The following is a 22,754-nucleotide window of genomic DNA, read 5'->3' as shown; positions in this document are numbered from 1 at the left end:
AAACAATAAAAGCCGACATTGGAGTATCCTAACCATAGCCTAGTGGACCACAGTTGTACTTTAAAAAAAATAAAAATTGGCAGGTTTGCTACTGTATGTCCCAATCTAAAGAGAACAGTGCAGGTTTATCATGTTATCAGTGACATTTTGATGGAAAAAAACCCTCTTGCTGAGGCATTCACACCACATGTCACTGTCCACCCAGGTAAAGGAGAGAATGACCAGGACTTCAAGATGTGCGGAATATGGCGTCACGGTGGCGGTGAACGGTGGCTCACTTCCCACCTGTCCCAGGGCTGCGGAGACCTGGACATCAGTGCCAACGCCACCACCCTCTACATCAAAGGAGCCATCGCAGCCACCCAGCGTGAGTCCATGAAGCCCATCAACGTGACTGGTACACCGGGCACCACCGACAGCCCCTTCTGTGTGTACTGGGAGCCCCTGGTGGACAGGCTGCAGGTGGAGGTGGATGGGAAGAACCACACCGTGCTCCAAGCGGCCGGGCTGCAGGGGAACTGCTGTACGGACCTCTCTGAAGGGCGCAGTCAGAGCTCCACACACATGTACGGCATCGTCAACGGCAGCATGAGGACGGACATTATCAGCACGCAGACCAGAGTGGCTTACAATTTTTATGGAGCTACCATCAACTGCAGTAAGTTTTCTTGTCATTGACTGATAGATGTAGACGTGCTCTAGAAGTCAATGGAGGGATATGTAAAACTGTACTGTTTTGCAATGTACAGTCACTGGACTTTAAGTGTTGTTTGAGTGCCAAGTGTTGTTTATCATGTTTATTATTGTCTTTTTACAGAACTGGAATTTTGTGAAAAGGCCATTGAAGAAGCCAGGAGAGTGAATATGTGAGTTACCTTCTAACATATAATACAAGCATAGAGCAAGGTAGTGTGAATGATTTGACAGCTACAACTCCACAAAGTCAGTGATAATAAAAGAGGAAATGAAACCTGCATAGTAAGTATAGGGAACATCATTTAGAGGTTTCAGGAGTGCAAAGTGTCAAATAATGTATTAAGAGAACTACTTTATAGTATACTTTATTCGTATACTTTATTCTTTTTTGCTGACAGTTACAGTAAAAATATATGTAAAATAATGAAATAGCACATATGAAATGCTTAATTGCATTATATATTGAGAACCATTATTACGGTTCAAAACAATAGATGTGTGTGTGCAAACACCTTAGGTGACAAAGAGAATTGTTTGTGACATAGTTACTGCATTTTCCTCATCGACGATTGTGTGAGAGTGACGGAAAAGGGCTATGAACCATTGCTGCGGGCTACGAGTGAAGCTCTGAGGTTTTGCCACAAACAGGAAACTGTGCACCTAGCTGAGCAGCACGACTGTCAAAGAATTAAGCGAACCACCACCATGCAAAAGGGGATAACGGTGATCTTGTGCTAGCGAACTTTAAAGTTTCACTTGACAACACAGGCCAGTTTTCTCTGTATCATCACATTCTGCCTTTACCAGAGATTCTTTAAGTATAGAGATATGCCAACATAATAGGTTTCTATGGGCACCTAACGCGACCAGGTTCCGGTCTGCCTAAAGGGCCGTGTCATAATGCTCCTACAATGAATAGAACAGTCCTTAGGTCTGCCTAGGTCTGCCTAAGGGGGGCCATAATAGAACCAGGAAACAATGGGCCAATGGAACCTCTCTCTCTCTACTCTCTCTGCCTTTACTGTGGCGCCTCTAACGGTAGGGCACTGGGCTACTACGTTGGTGACCCAGGTTCGATTTATTCCGTCCCGGGTCCTTTGCCCGAAAAAACGTTTCTTGTCTCTCTCTACTGTCCTGTCAATAATAAAGTTTAAAAACACCACCACCAACAACAAAAAGGAATCGCATTCAGCCTAGCCCATTCCATTGGCTTTGTCTCTATCTTCAGTTGATGAGGAAGACTTTGCACATCCCAGGGCAACGGCTGAGTCAAGTTTTAGAGTGAGGAGGCCGCACACTTGAAATGCTTTCTTGTGCGCTTCATACCATGGCAGACCTACCTTACCTTACCTTCTTCTTCAGATTCCCTTTGTCACATAAAGAGTAAATAGAATGTGCAACCAATGCTTTGTCAATATGTTGTTTATTTTGTGTAGACAATGGGTCTAGATATACAGTCGATACTCTGTGTGTAAGGGTGGGGTGGGGTGTTAAAACCAGAGTGCATAGGTGGGGCCCTTTCGGTGCTTTTTTGAGGAAGCGTAAATATAAATGCATCACACATCTCGCCTGAACTCCAGAGCTGACTCAGATGCTGATGAGATAAGTTCATGGGGTCAGGGCTACTTATGTACATTGCACAACAATGACTTCTGCATGCTTGTGCATGCATTGTGCGTGCATGTGTGTGCGTGCATGCATGCCCATGCGTGTGTGTGTGTGTGTGTGTGTGTGTGTGTGTGTGTGTGTGTGTGTGTGTGTGTGTGTGTGTGTGTGTGTGTGTGTGTGTGTGTGTGTGTGTGTGTGTGTGTGTGTGTGTGTAGGATTGAGGAGGCGATGATGAGTTCAGATATGCTGGGCTCTGTGAACACGGCATGCTTTCATGGGGCAGTGCTGGAGATGGATGACAATTTCAAGGGACATGATCTTGCTCTTCCTGTAAGTACACGCACGGACGCATGCATGCGCGTGTGCACGCACACGCACACGCACACACACACACACACACACACACACACACACACACACACACACACACACACACACACACACACACACAATGTCACTCTTCCTGTAAGTGAGCATGCACTTAAAAGCATGCGCAACGCATGTTCACACCTACAGTACATATGCATGTATACACACACACACACACACACACACACACACACACACACACACACACACACACACACACTTTCCGAAGCCAGTGCATAGGGCACTTTCCTGTAGATTCATGTACTTGCACCTGCAAACATGCATGCACATTCACACCTTCATCCATATAGATATGATGCTTGTTCATGGCATCAATGTGCACGAAACATAGAAATGTATGCGGATGCTCTTGATTGCATCTGTACAAGTTCACACATATTACATATACTGTAGGCAGAGCTGGAGCTGGAGGTTCATTACATGTACCGGTACTGTGTACAGATGCACTTACATGCACACGACGGTACATCTACATACTACATACATTTGTATGCGTTTTGAGCAGCCGTCTTTTCAATATACTGTATATATTTCAGCAATATATGTACATATCAGTAATGTGTGTGTGTGTGTGTGTGTGTGTGTGTGTGTGTGTGTGTGTGTGTGTGTGTGTGTGTGTGTGTGTGTGTGTGTGTGTGTGTGTGTGTGTGTGTGTGTGTGTGCGCGCATGTGTGTGTGCGCGCATGTGTGTGTGTGTGTGTGTGTGTGTGTGTGTGTGTGTGTGTGTGTGTGTGTGTGTGTGTGTGTGTGTGTGTGTGTGTGTGTTGCAGTCATCGCGATCAGCGCCACTGCCATCAGTGCACTTCCCGGCCGCCTTGAAACCTGTAGGAAAGCCGAAAGCCAGAGTGGTGTGCACCTTCTTCCAAAACAACACCATATTCAATGTGAGTATTCAAACAAATTCACTTGCACATGTATGCTCACTCACACACACACGTGTGTGTGCACACACACTCAAACACGCACGCACACACACACACACACACACACGCACACACGCGCAAGCACGCACGCACGCACACACACACACAGATATTTACAACCTATGAGTGTCCATGTGTGTTTATGTAGGTTTTTATTTTGTTTCACTTTTCTAGCAGAAAGGTACCTATAAGAGTCAGGGTAATCTGGTGGAGCAGAAGAACTTCAGGATCCTGGACGATGTCGTCGGGATCACAGTTGAAAACGAGATCGTCAGACAGCTCCCTGAGCCAATTAAAATCCGCTTCCACCATGCTGTTTTACCAGTACGTATTCATTAATGCATTTTACAATCAGAAACGGTACTACTTTGACTGCTGGAAATACAGTAGTTGTGAGTAAGGAAGCTGTATTTGGTAAGCTTTTAGTAGAGTAGAGTAACTTTATTGATCCCCAGGGGGAAATTCAGGTATCCAATAGCTTACATAAATACACAAATACACAAATGCCCACATGGACATTTCAAGACTCAAATAACGCAGGAATAGTCAGGGAGGGGAAAATAAAATAAAATAGTAAAGATAAAAAATGTAAAAAAGGTAATTGTGCAAAAAGACATTCTGTGAGTTGGGATAGACCAATGCAGAAGACATACTCTGTCAGTTAAGGTAGACAATCTTAACATGACCTGGAACAAGTGTTGATGGATACATCTATGATATAGTATAGTATGTAAAAGTAGGCAGTGTACAGAGTATAATAGGGGTGGGAAATTCTCACAATGTCACAGTAAAGTACAGGTAAGTGTATTAGGCAAAACACACACACACACACACACACACACACACACACACACACACACACACACACACACACACACACACACACACACACACACACACACACACACACACACACACACACACACACACACACACACACACAGACACACACAGACACACACACACACACACACACACACACACACACAAAGAGGTTCCCCAGTAACTGGGCCACACACACACACACACACGCACAACAAAAGAGTCACAAAATGCTTCAGTATATTTTCCTGCAAGTTGGTCTACTACAGCTCACTTAGGGTGTGTTCAGGCCTACAGAGTGACTGCTCCCTCTCCCACTCCTGCCTCTAATCTCGAACTGACTTGTGTGTGCACACTGAGAATCTGAGCACTTGGGAGCGCTTAGTATCGCAACTGCGTTGGCCATTTCAACCACATACTGTGTCTACGGTTTGAGTTAAGTTTTAACAACATGTGTACACACACAATGTGTTATAAATACATGCTATCAATTCATCTTTTGAAATGGTGAGATGCAGTAAGTGAAAATCCAGTGTAATTTTAATGCCAAATGCATTGACGGGACAAGACTGTTTCTGTATTTGTTTCTGTATTCTACATAAGCATTTATGCCACCCTTTTCATTTGTCTTTAGAGCTACACTGAGGACCTGCTCTGAAAAATGAGATATATTGCACATTGTTGCAAGTTATTTTCCTCTCACACGTAGTTCATGGTCTTGCATGTGTGGCTCTATACGGTAGAGTCACACATGCAATACCATGCAATACACTACCTCTACCCTCACCATTTGTCAAAGGAGCTAATTTGTAGATATGTGATACTGTATGACTCACCTCTGCCGTGCCTTAAGGTACTACTACAGGTGGTTACTGAGGAAACACCCCCTGTCTGCAGAATAGTGATATACGGTACTGCTGTAGCCTATGGCTCGTAACTCGAAATTATCTTAAAAGCCTCTTTTTTGCTTTTTAGAAAAACCACTCAAGGACATGTGTCTCCTGGGATACAAGGAAAGGTATGTGATTATAGCCTATTAAAGGAGAAGTCCAGTTTTTTTAACATTAAGGCCATTTTCTGAGTGGTCTGCAATGTTTTAGAGTCCCCCTCACCGTTTATTTCATGTTTGCTGCAGTCTCTGTTATTTGGCTTATTTGGATTTGATCTCAACCAGCTTTAGAATGGCCGTCTATGGGCACCTGCAACTCTGTTCTTAAAATCACCTTTAACATTTGTTTTTGGAAGTCTACAGCTCTCAAAGTGGTTAGGGGTGTTCACTAGCAGTCCCTAACAAGTGTCAAGGCAAAATATGGCTTCTGCCATTTTTTATTAATGTTAAAAAAACTGGACTTCTCCTTTAAACTCTATAGCACACATCAGCACACCACACCATATTGCAACACAAAACATTACGACCCTACACATAACACTTTACAATAGCACACCAATACAACTCATCAGTTTGGTACTATATCTATTGGTGCTATTCATCATTAACCCGTTAAGACATGGCGTTATAAATTTGCTGTTAGCAGAATGGCAATGACCAAGTCGTAGTGCATTACTAAAGGCCCTGTGAAAAGTCATAGTTGTGTAGTACTATGGTACCTGACTTTTCAATGGCAAATACAGCATGCCACTGGAGGTGCGGCGTGCATTAAGGGGTTACAACATTGTTATAGTCAATCACCTCATATATGCAAATACATTCAATTCTCTAATAGAGGTCTGAGTTAATGAAGGTCTATATTAGGGAATTTGTGGGTTTGTTGGGTTGGAAGTCCCTTGATTGTATTAAATTCATGCAGATCCTAATGAGGTCACCTGGGAACGCGAGGGATGCAAAACTGAGCTGCTCTACGAGGACACGACAGAGTGCCATTGCAACCACCTCACCTACTTCTCCATTCTAGTTGTGAGTCTTCCTTACATTTTCTAATGCTATATGCTACATGTAGTACGTTTTAGGTCTACTGTAAGACTACAAAGTAATGTTTATCAGATGGGGAGGCCTAATAGTTATTGATGGTGCCTTTTGTTTCTATTGTGTCAAGCAGTTTTGTAGCTTTTGGGTTGAGCTGTTCTGACTGTAAATGGATTTGATTTGAGTGTAGTGCATCTCTGACTGTAGTGTAACTTGATTTTTTTCTGTGTTCCTCCACCAGCAAGTAGAACAGCGTGAGTCACAGTGTCACCTGGAGGCCTTGACGTACATTACAGCACTAGGCTGTGCCATATCTGCCCTCAGCTGCATGGTTCTCTTCTACTCACTCTGCAAAAAGAGGTAACTGACACTAATATTCATCCATTCTGATGGTGATTTACTGATATTTTGTTTTTGAATCAGGAAGACGCAGCCTCTTAGTTGTTACCAGAATGGCAACGACCACGTCATAATGTATTATTACAGGCAGTGTAGTGCACATAGTGGTGTAGTACTATGGTAGTAAAGTTTCGTCAGCGAGTATTACAGCTTTTCACTGGTGGAACGGCGTGCGTGAAAGGGCTACTCCCAAACCCACACACGCAAATATTCACAAACACAATACACATGCTCAAACCTTTAACACAACAACCCCCCCCCCCCCCCCAACACCTCATCATACCCACCCCTCTGTCAGCCTCAGTGTGATTACAGTAGGAAGGAAATGAACATGAAGGTGCATTCTAACAAAAGCCAACAATTACAAATAGGCAAACTGCTTACACGTACATGGGCATTGCCCACGCTTAATCGGCTTATATAAACATTCTAAACCACCTAATATAACCAGTTTAAATATTTAAATCATTTATATTTCAAGAGATTATTTGACTGTTTACATGAGGCATATTTAAAGGGATTATACATTTAAATGGTGTATAACGATGTTAACACACCTATTGTTTGTAAATGTCCCAACTCCTTCCTCTCTCTCTGGAATCAGTGGTGTAGTCTACGTAGAACGCAGGTATACGGAGTATACCCACTTCTAAATTCCAGGGATTTCAGTATACCCACTTAAAATTGATTGATCCATTGTTTTGAATAGCACAAATATATACAGTATACCCACTTCAAAAAAATCTCAAATATACAGTATACCCACCATTAAAAAGACTACACCACTGTCTGGAATGTCTCAGCAAAATAAGTACAAGCATCAGGCTGGCGGCACCGATTAAGCTCATGTCCACCCCTCGGTCACCCTTTCAGTGATATATTCGGAAACATGGGCGTAGTTCGGGACAACTCGATGCAAAAGTTAAACCCCAATTATGATTAGGAACTGACCATAGAAATTCATTCTAACTCTACCTGTAAACCGTTACTGCCTGTAAACACTGCCTTTATTGCTTCATTGTCTCTCTGTCTCTTTGTCTCTCTGTCTCTCTCTCTCAGCAAAAAGAAGTCCAAAGACCAGGCGGCACCAATCCACCGTGGCCTTGTGATCACACTCTTCTGCCTGAGCGTGCTCTTCTTCCTGACTGGCACGTTGGCTAACGCGGGGGGAGAGTCTGTGTGCCGGGTTGTGGGAGCACTGCTGCACTACGCGCTGCTCTCCTCGTTCTGCTGGATGGGCGTGGAGATCTTACACACCTTCTGGATGGTCTACATGATCTTCAGCTCGCCGCCCAAACCGCCCGTCTGGTACATACTCGGCTTTGGTGAGTCCCATTCCAACATTGACATTTTTGTGAGTCGATCAACAGACATCAGGCCAAGCATACAGCTACATCATACATCAGACATTTGATGAAAAGTGCCCTAAATGTCACTATTACATAAACTTTTAAGACTTGGTGGTGTTGGTTGATTTTTTTGATGGTGCATCACCCAGATTTAAATTGTAATATGTGCTTTAGCCTTCTTCTGTAAGTGACGGACTACCTGTATTCATTCGTCTTTCCTTACCTGTATTCATTTTTCATTTTCCACAAGTTAAATTCATGTTCTTGTGAACCTCTCCAGGTGTTCCTGCGATCCCAGTGGGCATTCTAGTGGCGAGAGATGACATCTACGGTGTGAGAATGATTGCACCCAGTGATGATATTGAAAATCCCTACATGATGTAAATAAGTTCATCCATATTGTTATGTTATATTAGTTCATTAATTTATCTCTACCTACGTGTCTGTCTGTGTGGGTCTGTATGACAGTCTGTCTGTCTGTCTACATATCAATGTTTGTCTTTCTGTCTACCTGTCTAAATATCACTGTCCATCTACTTGTATAGTTCTCTGTGTGTTTGGATGACTGTCTGTGTGTCTACATCAGTGTCTGCCTGTCTGTCTGTCTGTCTGTCTATAACATTTCCTCTTCTGTTGCAGGTGTTGGATGAAGGACCACCCCAACGCGTGGTTGGCCCACTACATGACCAACGTGGCCTTCTTGGTTCTGGTGGTGACCACGGGGCTGGTGATGCTGTGTGTGGTGCTGGTCAAGATCCAGAACCGTGACGAGTGGATGAAGAGGAAGACGGCCTTCCTCAGCATGTGGGGACTCAGCTGCCTCTTCGGCACCACCTGGATACTCGGTCTGTTCGAGTTCGGATCCCTCTCCTGCGCCATGACCTTTGTCTTCTGCCTCATCAACACGTTACAAGGTAAAGAAGAGATGGACACAACGTCAGCCATTGGATAGACATGTTTGCTCTTCTTAACTGCTGCTCTTACTCCTACGCCATTTACTCTTCTGGGGTGATAAAGCACTCTTTTTAACCCCCTTTAACACACTATCCAAACACAACAAGTTTTTTATATGTGTGTAAAAACAATGGTGTGGTCACTCCATGTAAAGGTTTTTAGATGTCTTCGGTTTGGGTGTTCTCTGGTGCCATCTTGTGTCTTCTCTTAATGAACATAATTTCACCAGTCAACTAGACTTCCTGAGTTCCACAAATTGATATGAAAACAGCATCCATCGTTCACGCACTGTGTTTTCTGACTGTTGTTAGGGCAGCATCCGGGCACTTTCGGTGCACTGAATTTGCCAAAAATAGTGTAACAAATAATTACTGAAAAATAGTGCAAAAAGTGCACAAATGCGCCATTTGAGACACAGGAATTACTTTGAAGAGAATGCTACATTTTTTTTTCTGAGGCCAAGGTACTCCTTGTCAAAATGTCTCTACTTGTCATTACATTCAAAGCTTTGAAGGTGTTTTAACCAGAAGGAAGGAGTGCCTTGGTATGAGGAAATCTTTCTTTTATTTCTCCTGAAGGAGAGACTAAAGTTTACTCCTTGGGCTCTTTGTCCATGGTCCATAGTAACTTGCCAAATTAGTCCCCTTTAAGGTCAGAGGCCATTGTTTTTCTACTGCAACAATGTCCTGATAAAACCCATGTCGGTTTTCTTAGAAAGCCATAAATGGCACTGGCCTCTATGTCTGTTTCCGTCTTGAAGTCGCTACTAAAGCACGTCCAGGAAAGCGTCCAAGATTAGATTACTCACGATGAGGATGTTTGCGCAGACTTGTGCCTCCAGATAAAGCTTGTTTGAGTAAAAAAAAACAACTTCAATATAAAACCCAAAACCTGTCTTAGTAAGGAGTAAGAAGGCTTTCGCTTTCGCTTTTGATAGTGTCGATGAGGATGAGGAGTAGAATGATGCTGAATGATTATATCAACACTAGTCTTAGTAGTATGCACATTACATGGTAGTAGTACATTAGGCCTTGTTGTACCAGAACAAGCATGTTCTATAACTATAATGTTCACTTTCTCTACTGTGGATTGCAATGTACTGTATGTAAAATATGTTGCGTTTGCTCAACAGGTTTCTTCATCATGTTGCGGTACTATGCTCTGGATCGGATGCGGAAGAGGAGGGAATCCATTCTAGATGGAAGCAGCTCGAGCTCGACAAGGCAACACATGCTACAGCAAAAGGACTAGGAAGTCAGGCAGCATGCAGTAGATATTTATATGTAATTGGGGGTTTACTCTGAAGGAATTATGGGAATACAGATGTCAGGCAGCTGTGCCTTGCATCACAGCATCCCTTCAGATGATCTGGATGGTAAAAGATGCTGTTACTTGCCAGAAACTTTACGTCATCTGAACTTTGTTTGTACGTTATGGAAATTGGCAGAGTGAGAAAATGTTGACAAACTGACAAACTGGCTTCTGAGTGGACCTCTGGTCGAAACTGTAAGAGAACTCTGTTGCTGGTTATAGGTTGTCTGTGTGGGTTTCCCACTCACCATAAGGTCAACATAATAGATCTTTCAAAATCTGATGGCATACAACAGAGATGGGGGCAGCCGTGGCCCAAGATGGGGGCAGCCGTGGCCTAATGGTTAAGTAGATGGACTTTAGATTAAAGGGTTGCAGGTTCGAATCCCACCCTTCCACTCCCTGCCAAAGTACATTGCCTTGAGCAAGGCGCCAAACTCCACACTGCTACAGGGACCATAACCAATACCCTGTAAATGACTTTAAGTCGCACAATAATTGGTCAGTCATGAAGCTATGTGTTTACACAGTTGTCATTTCAAGTCACAGATCACAGACGTTTGAGGGCATTTGGTGTACGATTGCTGTATGTGTCATTTTCTTAATGGAGTATAGTATTCTACAGATTGGATACTAGTAGACTCACAGTTGTTTGGTGTAAAGTTTGGTTATTGTTTATGTTGTGTTTGTTAGTTCTCATCTGTGAGCCTACTTTTGTCTCGCCCTGTACGAATAATGAAATAGTAGTTATTACAAAGGTCCTTACAAAAGCTGTATGACAAAAAGTATCCTGCTAGCCTGACACAGTAGACCATAACATGAAATAGTCTGGGGTTGGGCAGGCCTAAATATGTTTTCTTGATAGGGTTTGTCTAATTTACGAGGCTAGTGTCCTGCCATGCTGCCTACAACACTCTCGCTCTGCCAATTAATACACCTAGGCATTTGAAAGACACCTTTTCACCGCACCTCTGGCAAGGTCCTTCCTATGGGAAGTCTAACATACCAAACCCATATCTTTAAAGCTTGGTGCGACAGCCAGGCTACTTGATACTCTCAAGTACTGTTAAATTCCTAGAAGCTGTATCAGGGATGTGCATTTTACTGTGGCAGTCTACCTATTCTATCTCATCCCCAGTGTTTATTCATTAGCAGTCAGATAGAAATTATTATTTAGCTTTTTTGTTATTATCCAGCTGGCTGGACATGTGAATATAGAAACGTTATATACCTTCATACAGGATCATGGGTTTTTGATTTTAGCTTAAGAAGTTAGGCCATCATAAGCTCATGTGGACTCCTGCTCTTTGACTTATTGTTTATATTTATGTTGATGTCGTTGTTGCAAAGTAGCACTTTAGGCACCGTCATGTTCAGTCAAGCTACATCAGTAAGTATTTGTGTTCGCAACTGAATTGACCTGTTGATATTGAAAACATATCCATTAAAACAAGCTCTTGTTAATATTACTGGCCATGTAGACTAAACCATACATTTCGTATTCCGTGAGGTTGAAGATGGACAATGAGGTGTTCATTTGTTTTTTAATTGTGTGTTTTTGGTCCATTGCTTTTTGTATTGAAAACTGTAACATTGTGCCAGTTGATTGCTGAACTGCTGTTTTCTGTCTGAAATAAGCCCACGTTTCTTTGTAGATGAACTACTGAATGTTACAGTCACAGCCACTGTACACAAAAGCTTAGATTTTTATTGCACTTTTATTTTACGACTTGTTGTACATAGTACTGCGACAAATTGCTTTCCTGTATCTGTATTTGTATCACTTTTGTACTGCACTGTAAAAAGCTGAAAACTGACTTCGAGCTCTGTGCAGCTCATTGTGTTAAATAAAGAAGACCTTATACTTATTCTTACGCTTGCTCTAATTCCTGCTTTTAAATGAACCGTGGAAGAGGAAGTTACTTTTCCAACTGTTAGAAGAAATGCAGTAATGAAACACCGTCACCACAAAGACAAACAGCGAAACACACCAACTTTTGTTGATATTATTAATGAATGAATGAATGAATTAATTAATTAATTAATTAATTATGAGGGGGGGCCCCAGAACAAATATGCTTGGAGCCTCCAAAACCTTACCAGTGTCCCTGAGCATGATCACAAGACTTTTTGAGGAGCTAAGGCCAAGGGGATTCCCATCATAGACAGAGACTTTAATGTTGCCACAAATTAGAAGTGCACCCTGTAGGCTAGGCTATAGAAAGTGTCACGTCCATTTCCATTGAGCTTCCTATCTGATCTTCAGATTGAGGCCTATCATAAGACAGTTGTGTAATATGAGGAAAATTGACATTGTCTGTCCATCTGAAATGTTCTTATTGTTAACTCTGCGGTATACCTACGTACTGTGTGTTGTATAATATAAAAGTCTGGTAGATAGACACTGGTTAGTTTGTCCTTACATGTTGTCAATATTTTGTACAGAAGGCCTACAGCTGATCATATTGTAGTGATCCTGTTATCACTAGTAGTCAATTAGCTGCCATTTTTATTTCTCCTGTTTTAAGATCAGGCTAGCCTGTTCCTGAGGGAAAAAGTCGTCCCCACTCAGCTCCCACAATCCTTTAGTTTGAACAAGAGGACTTAATATACAATGTTTTATTTAAACTAATTTTGTTTCCGAATGTTTGTCTGTCCAACTGAAATGCAATGTAGGCCTACTTAAAAAAAAACAGTCTGTGGCATGTTTCAATATCCATATGTAACTGCAACTAAATAAGTGGATTAATGAATGACTATGCCTAAAAAGGTCCCCAACTTTGGGTGCCTATTTTTTGATACCACCAGTCTTAATACAGGCCTACTGCATATGTTGGGCAGAGGGCGGACAGCTAATAGCTGTAGGCTAATCGTATCAGCCATTTTCTGTTGCTAAGCTATTTCACTTTTATACACCTCTATACACAGTGATGGGCAAAATGGATTCATTAGTTACAATCTAGTGCTGCATATTCCAAATGACTTGGTTTTACCTGTCCAATTCAGCCAGGTGATTGGCTGGTGGAATGATCACCCGGCTGAATAGGACATGTAAAACATTGTCATTTGGAATACGTGGCACCGGATTATAACTAATTAATCTATTTTATTGCTGTTTATTAAAGTAAAAAAAATGGAATCTTTATAACAAAGACTTCGACATACCCTTGACTAACTTAGCTCAAGTTAACCTCTGGTTTGAGTATGAGTACCGGTATGTTTACTTGCTTACAATGTTTATTTTAAACTATTTGTTTTTATGGCCAAATGTCTCTCAACCTCTTGCTGCTAGTGGATGTGCTTACATAGGCTACAGATACAGGTGTTTACTCCTGGTCTCCTGATGTGGTTACATCTTAACTGGCCCTCAGTTGAACTTCCTGTTATGGACTTCTATCATGCTACACTTTATGTTGTCACCTAGAAAAATCTTGTTTTATAAGAAATCACACACTCTCCTCTAGTCCTACCTTATGTCACATTCACGTTCTGAATTTGATTTCACATCATTTTGTCATGCATTATTGACATATTTTATTGTGGTTAAGCATCAAGGTCTACCTAAGACCCTTATACCTGTATATTTACTGTTACCAGAATGGCAACGTAATGTAGCCGACTACTAAAGACTGCAATGTCATTGTAGTGTAGATCTATGATAGTAAGGCCTTTTCAATGACTAGTACAACATTCCACTGTTCCAGTCAGGAAGCTAGGAAGACCGCCTTTAAAAAAAAATTCTACTTCAGGCAACTTTTGACAAGTGTTTGTATGAACATCAAGGTAGTCAATAATTGGTGAGTGTGTTGCCTGAAATCAGGCCACCAAGATGTTGATTGTAGAGACCCCCAGTTAGTATTTACCTAGCTTCTTGGATTGAGTTTGGATTGCATTAAGAAAGATGTAGAGTAGACTGTCACTATGCCAGTCAGGGACACTGATAGTCTTTGCCAGGTCTGGGACAAAGTCATTTGAAACTTTGCACTGCAACCCTCCTGTCAACTTCCATGGTGCCGGTCAATCTGACCCTCATAAAGAATCCAGTTCCTATTTTAGCAATACTAGGCTACTTGACTCATGAGTCATCCTCAACATGAAGCTTTTGTTTAACAATAAAAGCTTTCTTGATTCTTCTGCACACACACACCGCTCGTCCCAGTCCACCTTGTCCATACACATACCCCCGGGGGTGCGTTTTTCACGCAGAGGGTCACGCTGTCGAATGTGACAGCATGTTGCGGACCTAACATCTCAGGTAGTTGTGCCACAGGCTTAAACAAACTATTTCCTGCACACCTCTCATGATATCAAATTCGAAACTGGAACATGTAGGTCAGCGTGGTCTTTGCGGGTAGACCTGTGACATCAGAGACGATGAATTTCTCATCATCTCATGCAAGGGCGGATAAAGTCATTTTGGGCCCCTAGGCGAAATACAAACATGGGGCCCTCAAAAGTCATTATATAAACATAAAATTGGTGTGACAGTTGGGGCCAATATGGAGGACAGATTTGGTTGGGGCCCTTGGCAATTGCCTAAGTTTGCCTAATGGAAAGTCCGCCACTGGTCTCATGATACAAAGTTTCGTAGGTAACAGAGTCGCGGGTAAATAAATATAGATCTAGGCTACTTACACTTCCGTGAAGTGTCTTGACTGTGGATAAGCTAGTAGTGTAAGGAGGGTCCATTGTGAGGAGAATTTATTGACGTTGTTGGAACTGTTAAAGAAAAGGCTGAAGGTAAGGCAATACTCGAATAAAATGGTTATGACTCTCTCTCTGGTAATGCAGAATTAGTTTGTAATAGGCTACTCAGCGGCATGCACAGGAGAAACAGTTTCGTGATTAAAAACATCGGAGGCACTCGATGCACAGCCGACCATTTCATAGGATTAACTGTTTGAAAAGATGTGTAATCTGCTTGATTTGGAATGGAATCTGTTACTTCTGAGCTGGATTTTGTTTTCAGTTTTTGCAAGTGTTGCGCTAAAACGTGCGGCTCAAAAGTGCCCAGCCGTCGATGAAGCTTAAAAACACATTTTTACAGAGCATGCAAAATGTTAATAGTTCTTTTGTCATATTACAGTTTTTGCCTACTGCTTAAACACTATAGGCAGATGCTTAAACCAAAGTAGCATATCGTTAAGTTGTTGGTGCATAACTTAAACACTTATTGCTTGACTTTAAACAAAAGTAAGCATTACACTTTCATACCAGTTTAGCAAGGCACTTGCTCCTTTACGCAACACACAGACTCCAGCTGTCTACACACAATTTCATACACAAGACCCTTTGTTCAAAAGTAAAATCTCAGAGTGTCATTGTGAAAACACATCTGTTAAAAAAACAAAACACACTTATGTATGACAAGATTTAGACACAGACAATAAAACACATGCTTTCAAAACTGAACACTATTCTGCCATGTTACAAATTTGCATGCTTCATATTAGGCCTACATTGCATTTATTTTATTTTGCATATATTTGTCTTACTTTGATTGCTTCTATGCTAAACAAGGCGAATAGCACAATGATACTAAAGTGTAGAATTTGACTGACTCACGTGTAAAACCTAGCCTGATACATGCCGCCAAGAGTAGCCTTTTGTCTTCATCATCACGTTAGGTAATGTGAACATGATAGTTTGTAGAAATAGTGTCATTTTCAGAACACAACCAAGCAAGACCACTTGAGCAAACTGACTGAACATGATATAATGTTGATGATGTCATGTATATGTCAGCTGCATAGTGTGTCTGTGAAAATGTATTGTATTTCGTGAATACCTCATACCTCATAACCAAACAAAGTAGCCTATATTGACTTGATTGTCATTGATGATTGTCATTACAGCATGTTGACGTAACCCCATATTTATATCATATTTAGATGTTTGAAAATTTGTGAATATAACCAATACACAAAAAAGGTACATAGCCTAAGCTCACCTACACACTGCTGTATTTAGAGTGATGTACTGTTTGAGATATATTTTGTTTCGGTTTAATGTCCTGTACTGTAAGGTGCAGTTTTGTAATGTACAGTATTGAATTTTGGGGTCTTGTGAAAATGTACATTCTGTGAGACTGAATAGACTGCTCCAAAAAGAAAGACTGCTGTGTTTTGTATAAAGCAGACAACTGTTTTAAAGTTGATCTAATTTGTTTTCTCATTTGGTGCTTTTGTGTGTATTTTGACATGAAAGTGAGGTTTTGACAAAAGATTGTAAGGTTTTTATGGCAATGTTTATGCTTTTATAGCAGAGCTTCATGTTGCCATATATGTGATGGGTTTATCTCCAAGTGTTGAGAGTAATTGGCTTGTGTGTAGAGTTTTGACTCTATGAGCCAAATTTTGCAAATTGTGTGCAAGCAGTCGGCAAAAACTGTAATTTTAGGGCCGGACACAGCATCTGTGTTAATTATACTGTAGGCTCCATAATGACTAGGTAAAGCTGCGAAACCAAGCACAAAACCCCAGAAAAATTACGAGCTGCTGAGTGTTCTTTTCTCTTATGATTCTTTAATATAAAAAAGAACATATTTGGCACTGACTGTTTTGTATATGCATTTAATGCCGACCATAGTAAATGTGCACCCTGATCTTGTTATTCATGGAGTGTGTGTGTGTGTGTGTGTGTGTGTGTGTGTGTGTGTGTGTGTGTGTGTGTGTGTACGTGCGTGATACATGTGTGCGCGCGCGCGCGTGTGTGTGTGTGTGTGTGTGTGTGTGTGTGTGTGTGTGTGTGTGTGTGTGTGTGTGCGTACGTGCATGGACACATGATCTCTGTGTTCATGGTGTGATGGCTTACCACAGCGTCTTCGATCAGTCTACTCATGGTGCAATGTGCAGTGCATGCAGGTGCAGCAAAGAAAACACGCTGATAAGTGACTCCAGCAAGATGCTGCTATAGTGGCTCAACTGCATGATTGACCCATTCATTGAAAACCAGTCTGCAGATGCAGTGTGAATTGGCACACTCTGTCAGTTCTTCATGAGCTAAATGGGTGAACGGAATTTACCTGTAAAGCACAATCTGTTGACATCCTGTAGACCACACATTCCACAATAATTTGTTTTATGATGAACTGTCTTTCTTTTTTGTCTGTGCACCTGTGAGAGCATGGCTGGCATGGGGTTTACATCATCCATTATTCTTTGTAAGAGTGACTCCTGATGTTGCTCAGACTCTCAAGACAGAACGGCTGGCCCCCTGGATAAGGCTACAGGATAGCATGCAGCGTTTATTTTTAGGCCTTTGTGAGTGTATTGAAACACCTAATTAGTGAGGTAGTACCATCTTTGGACCCCCTCCAGTTTGCATACCAGCCTAGGCAGGGGTGTGGAGGATGCGCTGCTGTGGAGGTACCCGGATGTGGCGCACGTAGCTGCAGCGACTCCTTACTCTCCCAACTCGCAGTGTTTATTTGTGTTATAATGTGTCATTCGAAATGTCTATCGTCGGAAACTACGTCCATACTGTCTATGTCCATGTATGAGTACTGTCTATGTCTATACTGTCTATGTCCTTACCTAGAATTAGTCTATGTCTGCATGGGAGAGCAAGAAACGCAATTTCAAATTCTTTGTATGACCAGTGCATGTAAAGAAATTGACAATAAACTTGACTTGACTTGACTTGACTTGACTATGACAAACAGCATACTTGAACATCTAGAGGAGCCCCACAGCTTTGTAAAAAATGTTTTTATTGATTTCAGCAATGCATTCAGCACCATCCAACCCCACCTGCTGGTAGACAAATTGGTCAAGTTAGGTGTTAATCCAAGGCTCATTACATGGATCAACAACTTCCTGTTAAATCGTACTCAGCAGGTTAGATTTAATCAGGCCATGTCATCCTCTAAGGTCATTAAAACCGGTGCTCCCCAAGGATGTGTGTTGTCCCCCATACTCAACACACTCTACACACCAACGAGTGTCGCGCCAAGTATGTAGCTCCATAGCGTCAAGTATGTAGACGACACCGCATAGAAGAAGCTTCACCAAAGAATGTTTTTCTTAAGGAAATTGCGCAGTTTTAATGTTGATTCACACATTTTGGAGTTATTTTATAAGTCTGTACTTCAGAGTGTCTTGTCCTTTGGTCTGGTCTGTATATATGGTAGTATGCGTAAACAAGATCAGGATAAATTGCAACGCATTGTTAAAACAGCCAGTAGAATAATTGGATGCAATCAAACATCAGCTGCTCAGCTGTTTCAAGATATCATACTACACAAGGTGAAAGTATTCTGGGAGACACTACCCACCCTTTACATAACAAATTTCAGTTGAGCCAACGCGGTAAGGGGAGACTGCTGCAAAAGGAAAATAAGAACAGCCAGGTTCAGCAAGTCATTTGTTCCATCTGCAATCAGAATTGTTAATGAAAGACACAGTTCACACTTGACACTGGTGTGTGTGTGTGTGTGTGTGTGTGTGTGTGTGTGTGTGTGTGTGTGTGTGTGTGTGTGTGTGTGTGTGTGTGTGTGTGTGTGTGTGTGTGTGTGTGTGTGTTGTACTGTTTGGGAGGAGTTAGAGAGGCATGGGGGAGGGGGTTGTATTTATTTATCTGTAATTATATGTATTTATTTTGTTCTTAAGTCCTGTCTACCTTTGTATATACACCTTGACCACATTTTGGGATAATGAAGTTGACTTTGACTTTCTCAATGATAAAATGTCTCTTAGTTGATCGCCATCAGGGCTGTAGTGGAGGGTAAACGCACATACCTAAACGCCGTTTACGCACCTCTGGAACAACTTAGGAAATAGCGTTTACCCACCTATAAATAGCGTTTACCCACCTCTAAATAGCATTTAGGCAGCTCTTAAGACAATTACGCACGTCAAAGTTCCCTTCGCCTTGTGATCTGCCGTTGGAATAATCCAAAATAAATTTGGTGTCATTTAAAATATAGGCTATTGTTGAACATACAACGCTTTAGTAGGAATCATTTTCATCTGCTCTGTATTCGGGTAGTAGCCTATGTGACCTTCCAATCAGTGCCGTTCGGCTGCGGCGGCGACACCAATCAGGATCCAGGGAATATGTAGGCCTAAACACATAGCCTACACGTTGTGTAGTTGCCTGCCTACCTGTTCAAAGTTAATCATCATGGCTATAAGGAGATATTTGAAGAGACCATCCAGTGCTTCCACTTCCTCAGATGCCAGCAAAATGCCTCAAGTACAAAGTAAGACTGACAGAGAGCAATTTACATGAGTCGTTAAATGTGCTTTATAAATAAGTTTGACTTGACGAATTATGGCAATGACAGAACGAGCTTTCAGATTACCTAATGCGTAGTCATGCTATCCTTGTATTGCACTCGTCACCCACCGCTAGTCATTCTACATCACGAAAGCTAGAAATGCCACCAGTGTAATTTTACAGCACGAGACGTTCTCGTGCTTCAAGGTGAAATGAGAATAGCAAATCAAATAAAAGGTCAATTGTCATTCTAAATACCGCAAAAATACGATTTATATGATGGTTTAGCCTATATGATTTTTTTTAAACAGCCATTGAATTGGCACGTGTAAAACAAAAATAGCAATCTTATATTTTCTAAACAATATAACAAAGAAACATGCTGTATAGGCTATTTATGCTGACATAGGTAGTTATAGCCAACATGAGTGGCCATTTAGCTGTAATTGGCAGGCTGCTTAACTGGTGTTCTCAGCCCCACAACTCTTAATTCTATTTTTTTTCAGGCAGTGATGGTAGGCCATGAGAAAGATGAAATAGGAGATGAAGAAACAGGTAGTGCGAGAGGAGTAAGAGAAGAAACAGGGACAGGAGAGATGGAGAGTGGAGAGTCTGAAGTAGAGGGAGATGCAGAATCTGAGACTGAAGACACAGTGAGAGGAGAAAGAGAGAGCAGATGCCATCCCAGTATCTGGACAGAAAAACAACACATACAGTTTAAAAAAGATAACCCTTGGCTTATTGTCAATGGTGAACATCTTGGATGCAAAATCTGCAAAAAAAAAGTGAAAGGCCTTGGAGTGTTGCTTTGCGTCGCTTTGTGCTGTGTCGCGTTGTGTTGCGTCGCGTCGCGTCACGGTCTGTCTGATCAAAAAATTCATAGTTTACCCACCTCTAATTTGACCACTACAGCCCTGATCGCCATAGATAAATGTGTGTTATTTGAGGGGATGGGTGTTTTGAGATAGTAGGCTAGCCACATGAAGGAAATGTGTATATCTGTTTTTGTGTGAAGAGAGAAAAATGCATGCTTTCTCACTAAAAGCGCTCCCGTTATGGTCTGGGAAGTGGGAACATTTCTTCTTTAAAAATGGATACGTTTCCACTGCAGAGTTTGACATTGAACACTGGGAACACTGGGAACACAGACTTCCTTTTTTGAAATACTTTGTTTGAATCATTTTACACTTTCTGTTGTATCATCTCATACATCACACACAGACTTCCTATTTAATTTTTGTTATTGTCTTGTAGAGTTAAGAGAGAGAGAGAGACGCTGATTCAATCCAGGAAAATGGTGTGGGGCCAAGCAAGAGGAATTCTGGGATTTTTCTGTCTCATTACTCTAATGAGTCAAAGTAAGTTATCAATTACATACGTATACTTATGTAACCGAGTGGTGGTACACTGGTTTCAACTTTGGACTTAATCAGATCCAAAAAAGGACACTACGCCAGTCCCATGGTAGGGTGGGACAACCCAGATGTTAAATATACAATTTTCCCAACAGGTTCTCGATGAGCAATGAGGACACAGCTGTTACACATATGATTATTTTTATTTTCTCTTTCTTTCGGTATTTAAAATGTGCAAAATTCACGAGGTTAGGTAGATCACAGTTCACTTGAGATACAATGCAGATCACACTGCTAGGATTCACTCCAAGTCATACGAGTTATCGTGCAAACACAAGGGCAAAGGCATGAGATAACAGAGTGCCTGTTGGTTACAAATTATGTGGAGTGTGGAGCACTAGGCCACAATGTGAACTGAACAAAACATTGCAAACCAAATGTTACATGAAGGCAAACCAACAAAAGAAACATCCTGCCCTGCCAACCCACAGATAAGTCATGCGAAACAGGGGGAGAAGAGGGGAAATCTCACTACTTTACACACACCATTCCTGGGACTATACGTCCCACATGCTACACTTAGGTAACCATTGAAGTCTGACATTGGAGTATCCTAACCATAGTCAATGTACCACATGTGTATTTTCTTTATAAAACCCGTTTACATTCTGTCTTGATCTTGAAGAAAATTGGCATGTTCACTATCTTGGCAGCTAGGCTGGCTTTGGTTTCAAACTTAGCCTAACTAAAGCAGGAACAGACACCATCACCGTTCAGGTTGGCCTGAAAACAGTATGTGAAAATATAGTAAGCCAAGAACACACTAAAACAGACACAAACTGTGGGTGTCCATCCTTCATAGGCAAGAAGTTCCCATAACAGCTGACAATCATTCTAGGTCTACTATGTACAGCTCCAGGCCACTTTATTAGAATAGCATGAAAAAGTTGATTTATTTCCATAATTCCATAAATAATGTTAAACTGTCATGGATTGTAGATTCATGGCCCAGTTGTTTAACCATTCCAATCATTCATTTTTTTCTTTTTACATATTTTGGCCTTCCAGCTCAAAAAACCCATGAATTGGGGAATTCGCATCATTAGAATATTGTAATAAAATCTAAATTTTCTTCATCAAAATTTGTTTCACATCAGTGCACATCAAATCAGTTGAAATTTGGTACTTTCTACATAACATGTAATGTTCAATACTTGGTTAGGACTCTCTCTGTCTCAATAACGGCCCTGATGCGTTTAACATTGAAGTCAATGGCAGAAACAGTGCATGGGAGTAATGGAAGCCCAGATATCCTTGATGCTTTGCCGTCAGCTGTTCTTGTTTGTTGACCTGGTGTCCCACACTTCACTCTTCAATATACCTGTAGATATCCATGCTACGTTTTGGTGTTTACTCACCAGTTTAATTCTAACTCACCAGAAATAAAACCCCATTCATTTTCAATGGGGTTTCATTTCTGATGATTTAGAATTGTGCCTGAATGTTATTTTTCCTTTAAAAAACATATGTCAATGAAAGAAGATGTGGGACATTATGTTTCATATTAGTCTTAGATGAGAAGAAACATTTTTGTTAAGATTTATGTAAAGGTTTATATGTCAAATATCCTGCGGTGTGACTGTAACATTAATGAAACCTGGAATATAATATATATAAATTAACCAACAACATTTTGAATAATGTATGAAGCATTTGGCATGATTGCATAAATATTAACTTTACATTAAGATATGTGAATGTGAAAAAACTCAAGACAGTAATATTAACTACAAGTTCAATTTCG

The 22,754-nt window shown here is 41.3% G+C and overlaps 1 protein-coding gene across 1 annotated transcript; it reads left to right on the top strand.

The window, feature by feature from the left end:
* Positions 1–211: 211 nt before the first annotated feature.
* On the top strand, positions 212–12,232 carry LOC134438314 (adhesion G-protein coupled receptor G5-like). The gene is made up of 12 exons (XM_063187860.1): positions 212–658; positions 818–866; positions 2,520–2,634; positions 3,465–3,578; positions 3,792–3,941; positions 5,415–5,457; positions 6,248–6,354; positions 6,605–6,723; positions 7,822–8,087; positions 8,392–8,491; positions 8,751–9,025; positions 10,198–12,232. The coding sequence occupies exons 1-12, from the start codon at positions 235–237 to the stop codon at positions 10,314–10,316; spliced, it is 1,881 nt and encodes a 626-aa protein (XP_063043930.1). The 5' UTR covers positions 212–234; the 3' UTR covers positions 10,317–12,232.
* Positions 12,233–22,754: the final 10,522 nt, after the last annotated feature.

This window comes from Engraulis encrasicolus, chromosome 22 (genome assembly GCF_034702125.1).
Source record: "Engraulis encrasicolus isolate BLACKSEA-1 chromosome 22, IST_EnEncr_1.0, whole genome shotgun sequence".
Lineage (NCBI taxonomy): Eukaryota > Metazoa > Chordata > Actinopteri > Clupeiformes > Engraulidae > Engraulis > Engraulis encrasicolus.
This window is presented reverse-complemented; position numbering and strand designations above follow the sequence as displayed.

Excerpts from the sequence above, each read along its gene's own strand:
- LOC134438314 (XM_063187860.1), top strand. The coding sequence starts at position 235 with ATGTGCGGAATATGGCGTCACGGTGGCGGTGAACGGTGGCTCACTTCC. Across the intron at positions 5,458-6,247 it reads CTCCTGGGATACAAGGAAAG|ATCCTAATGAGGTCACCTGG; the intron begins GTATGTGATTAT and ends AAATTCATGCAG. Across the intron at positions 8,088-8,391 it reads CTGGTACATACTCGGCTTTG|GTGTTCCTGCGATCCCAGTG; the intron begins GTGAGTCCCATT and ends GAACCTCTCCAG.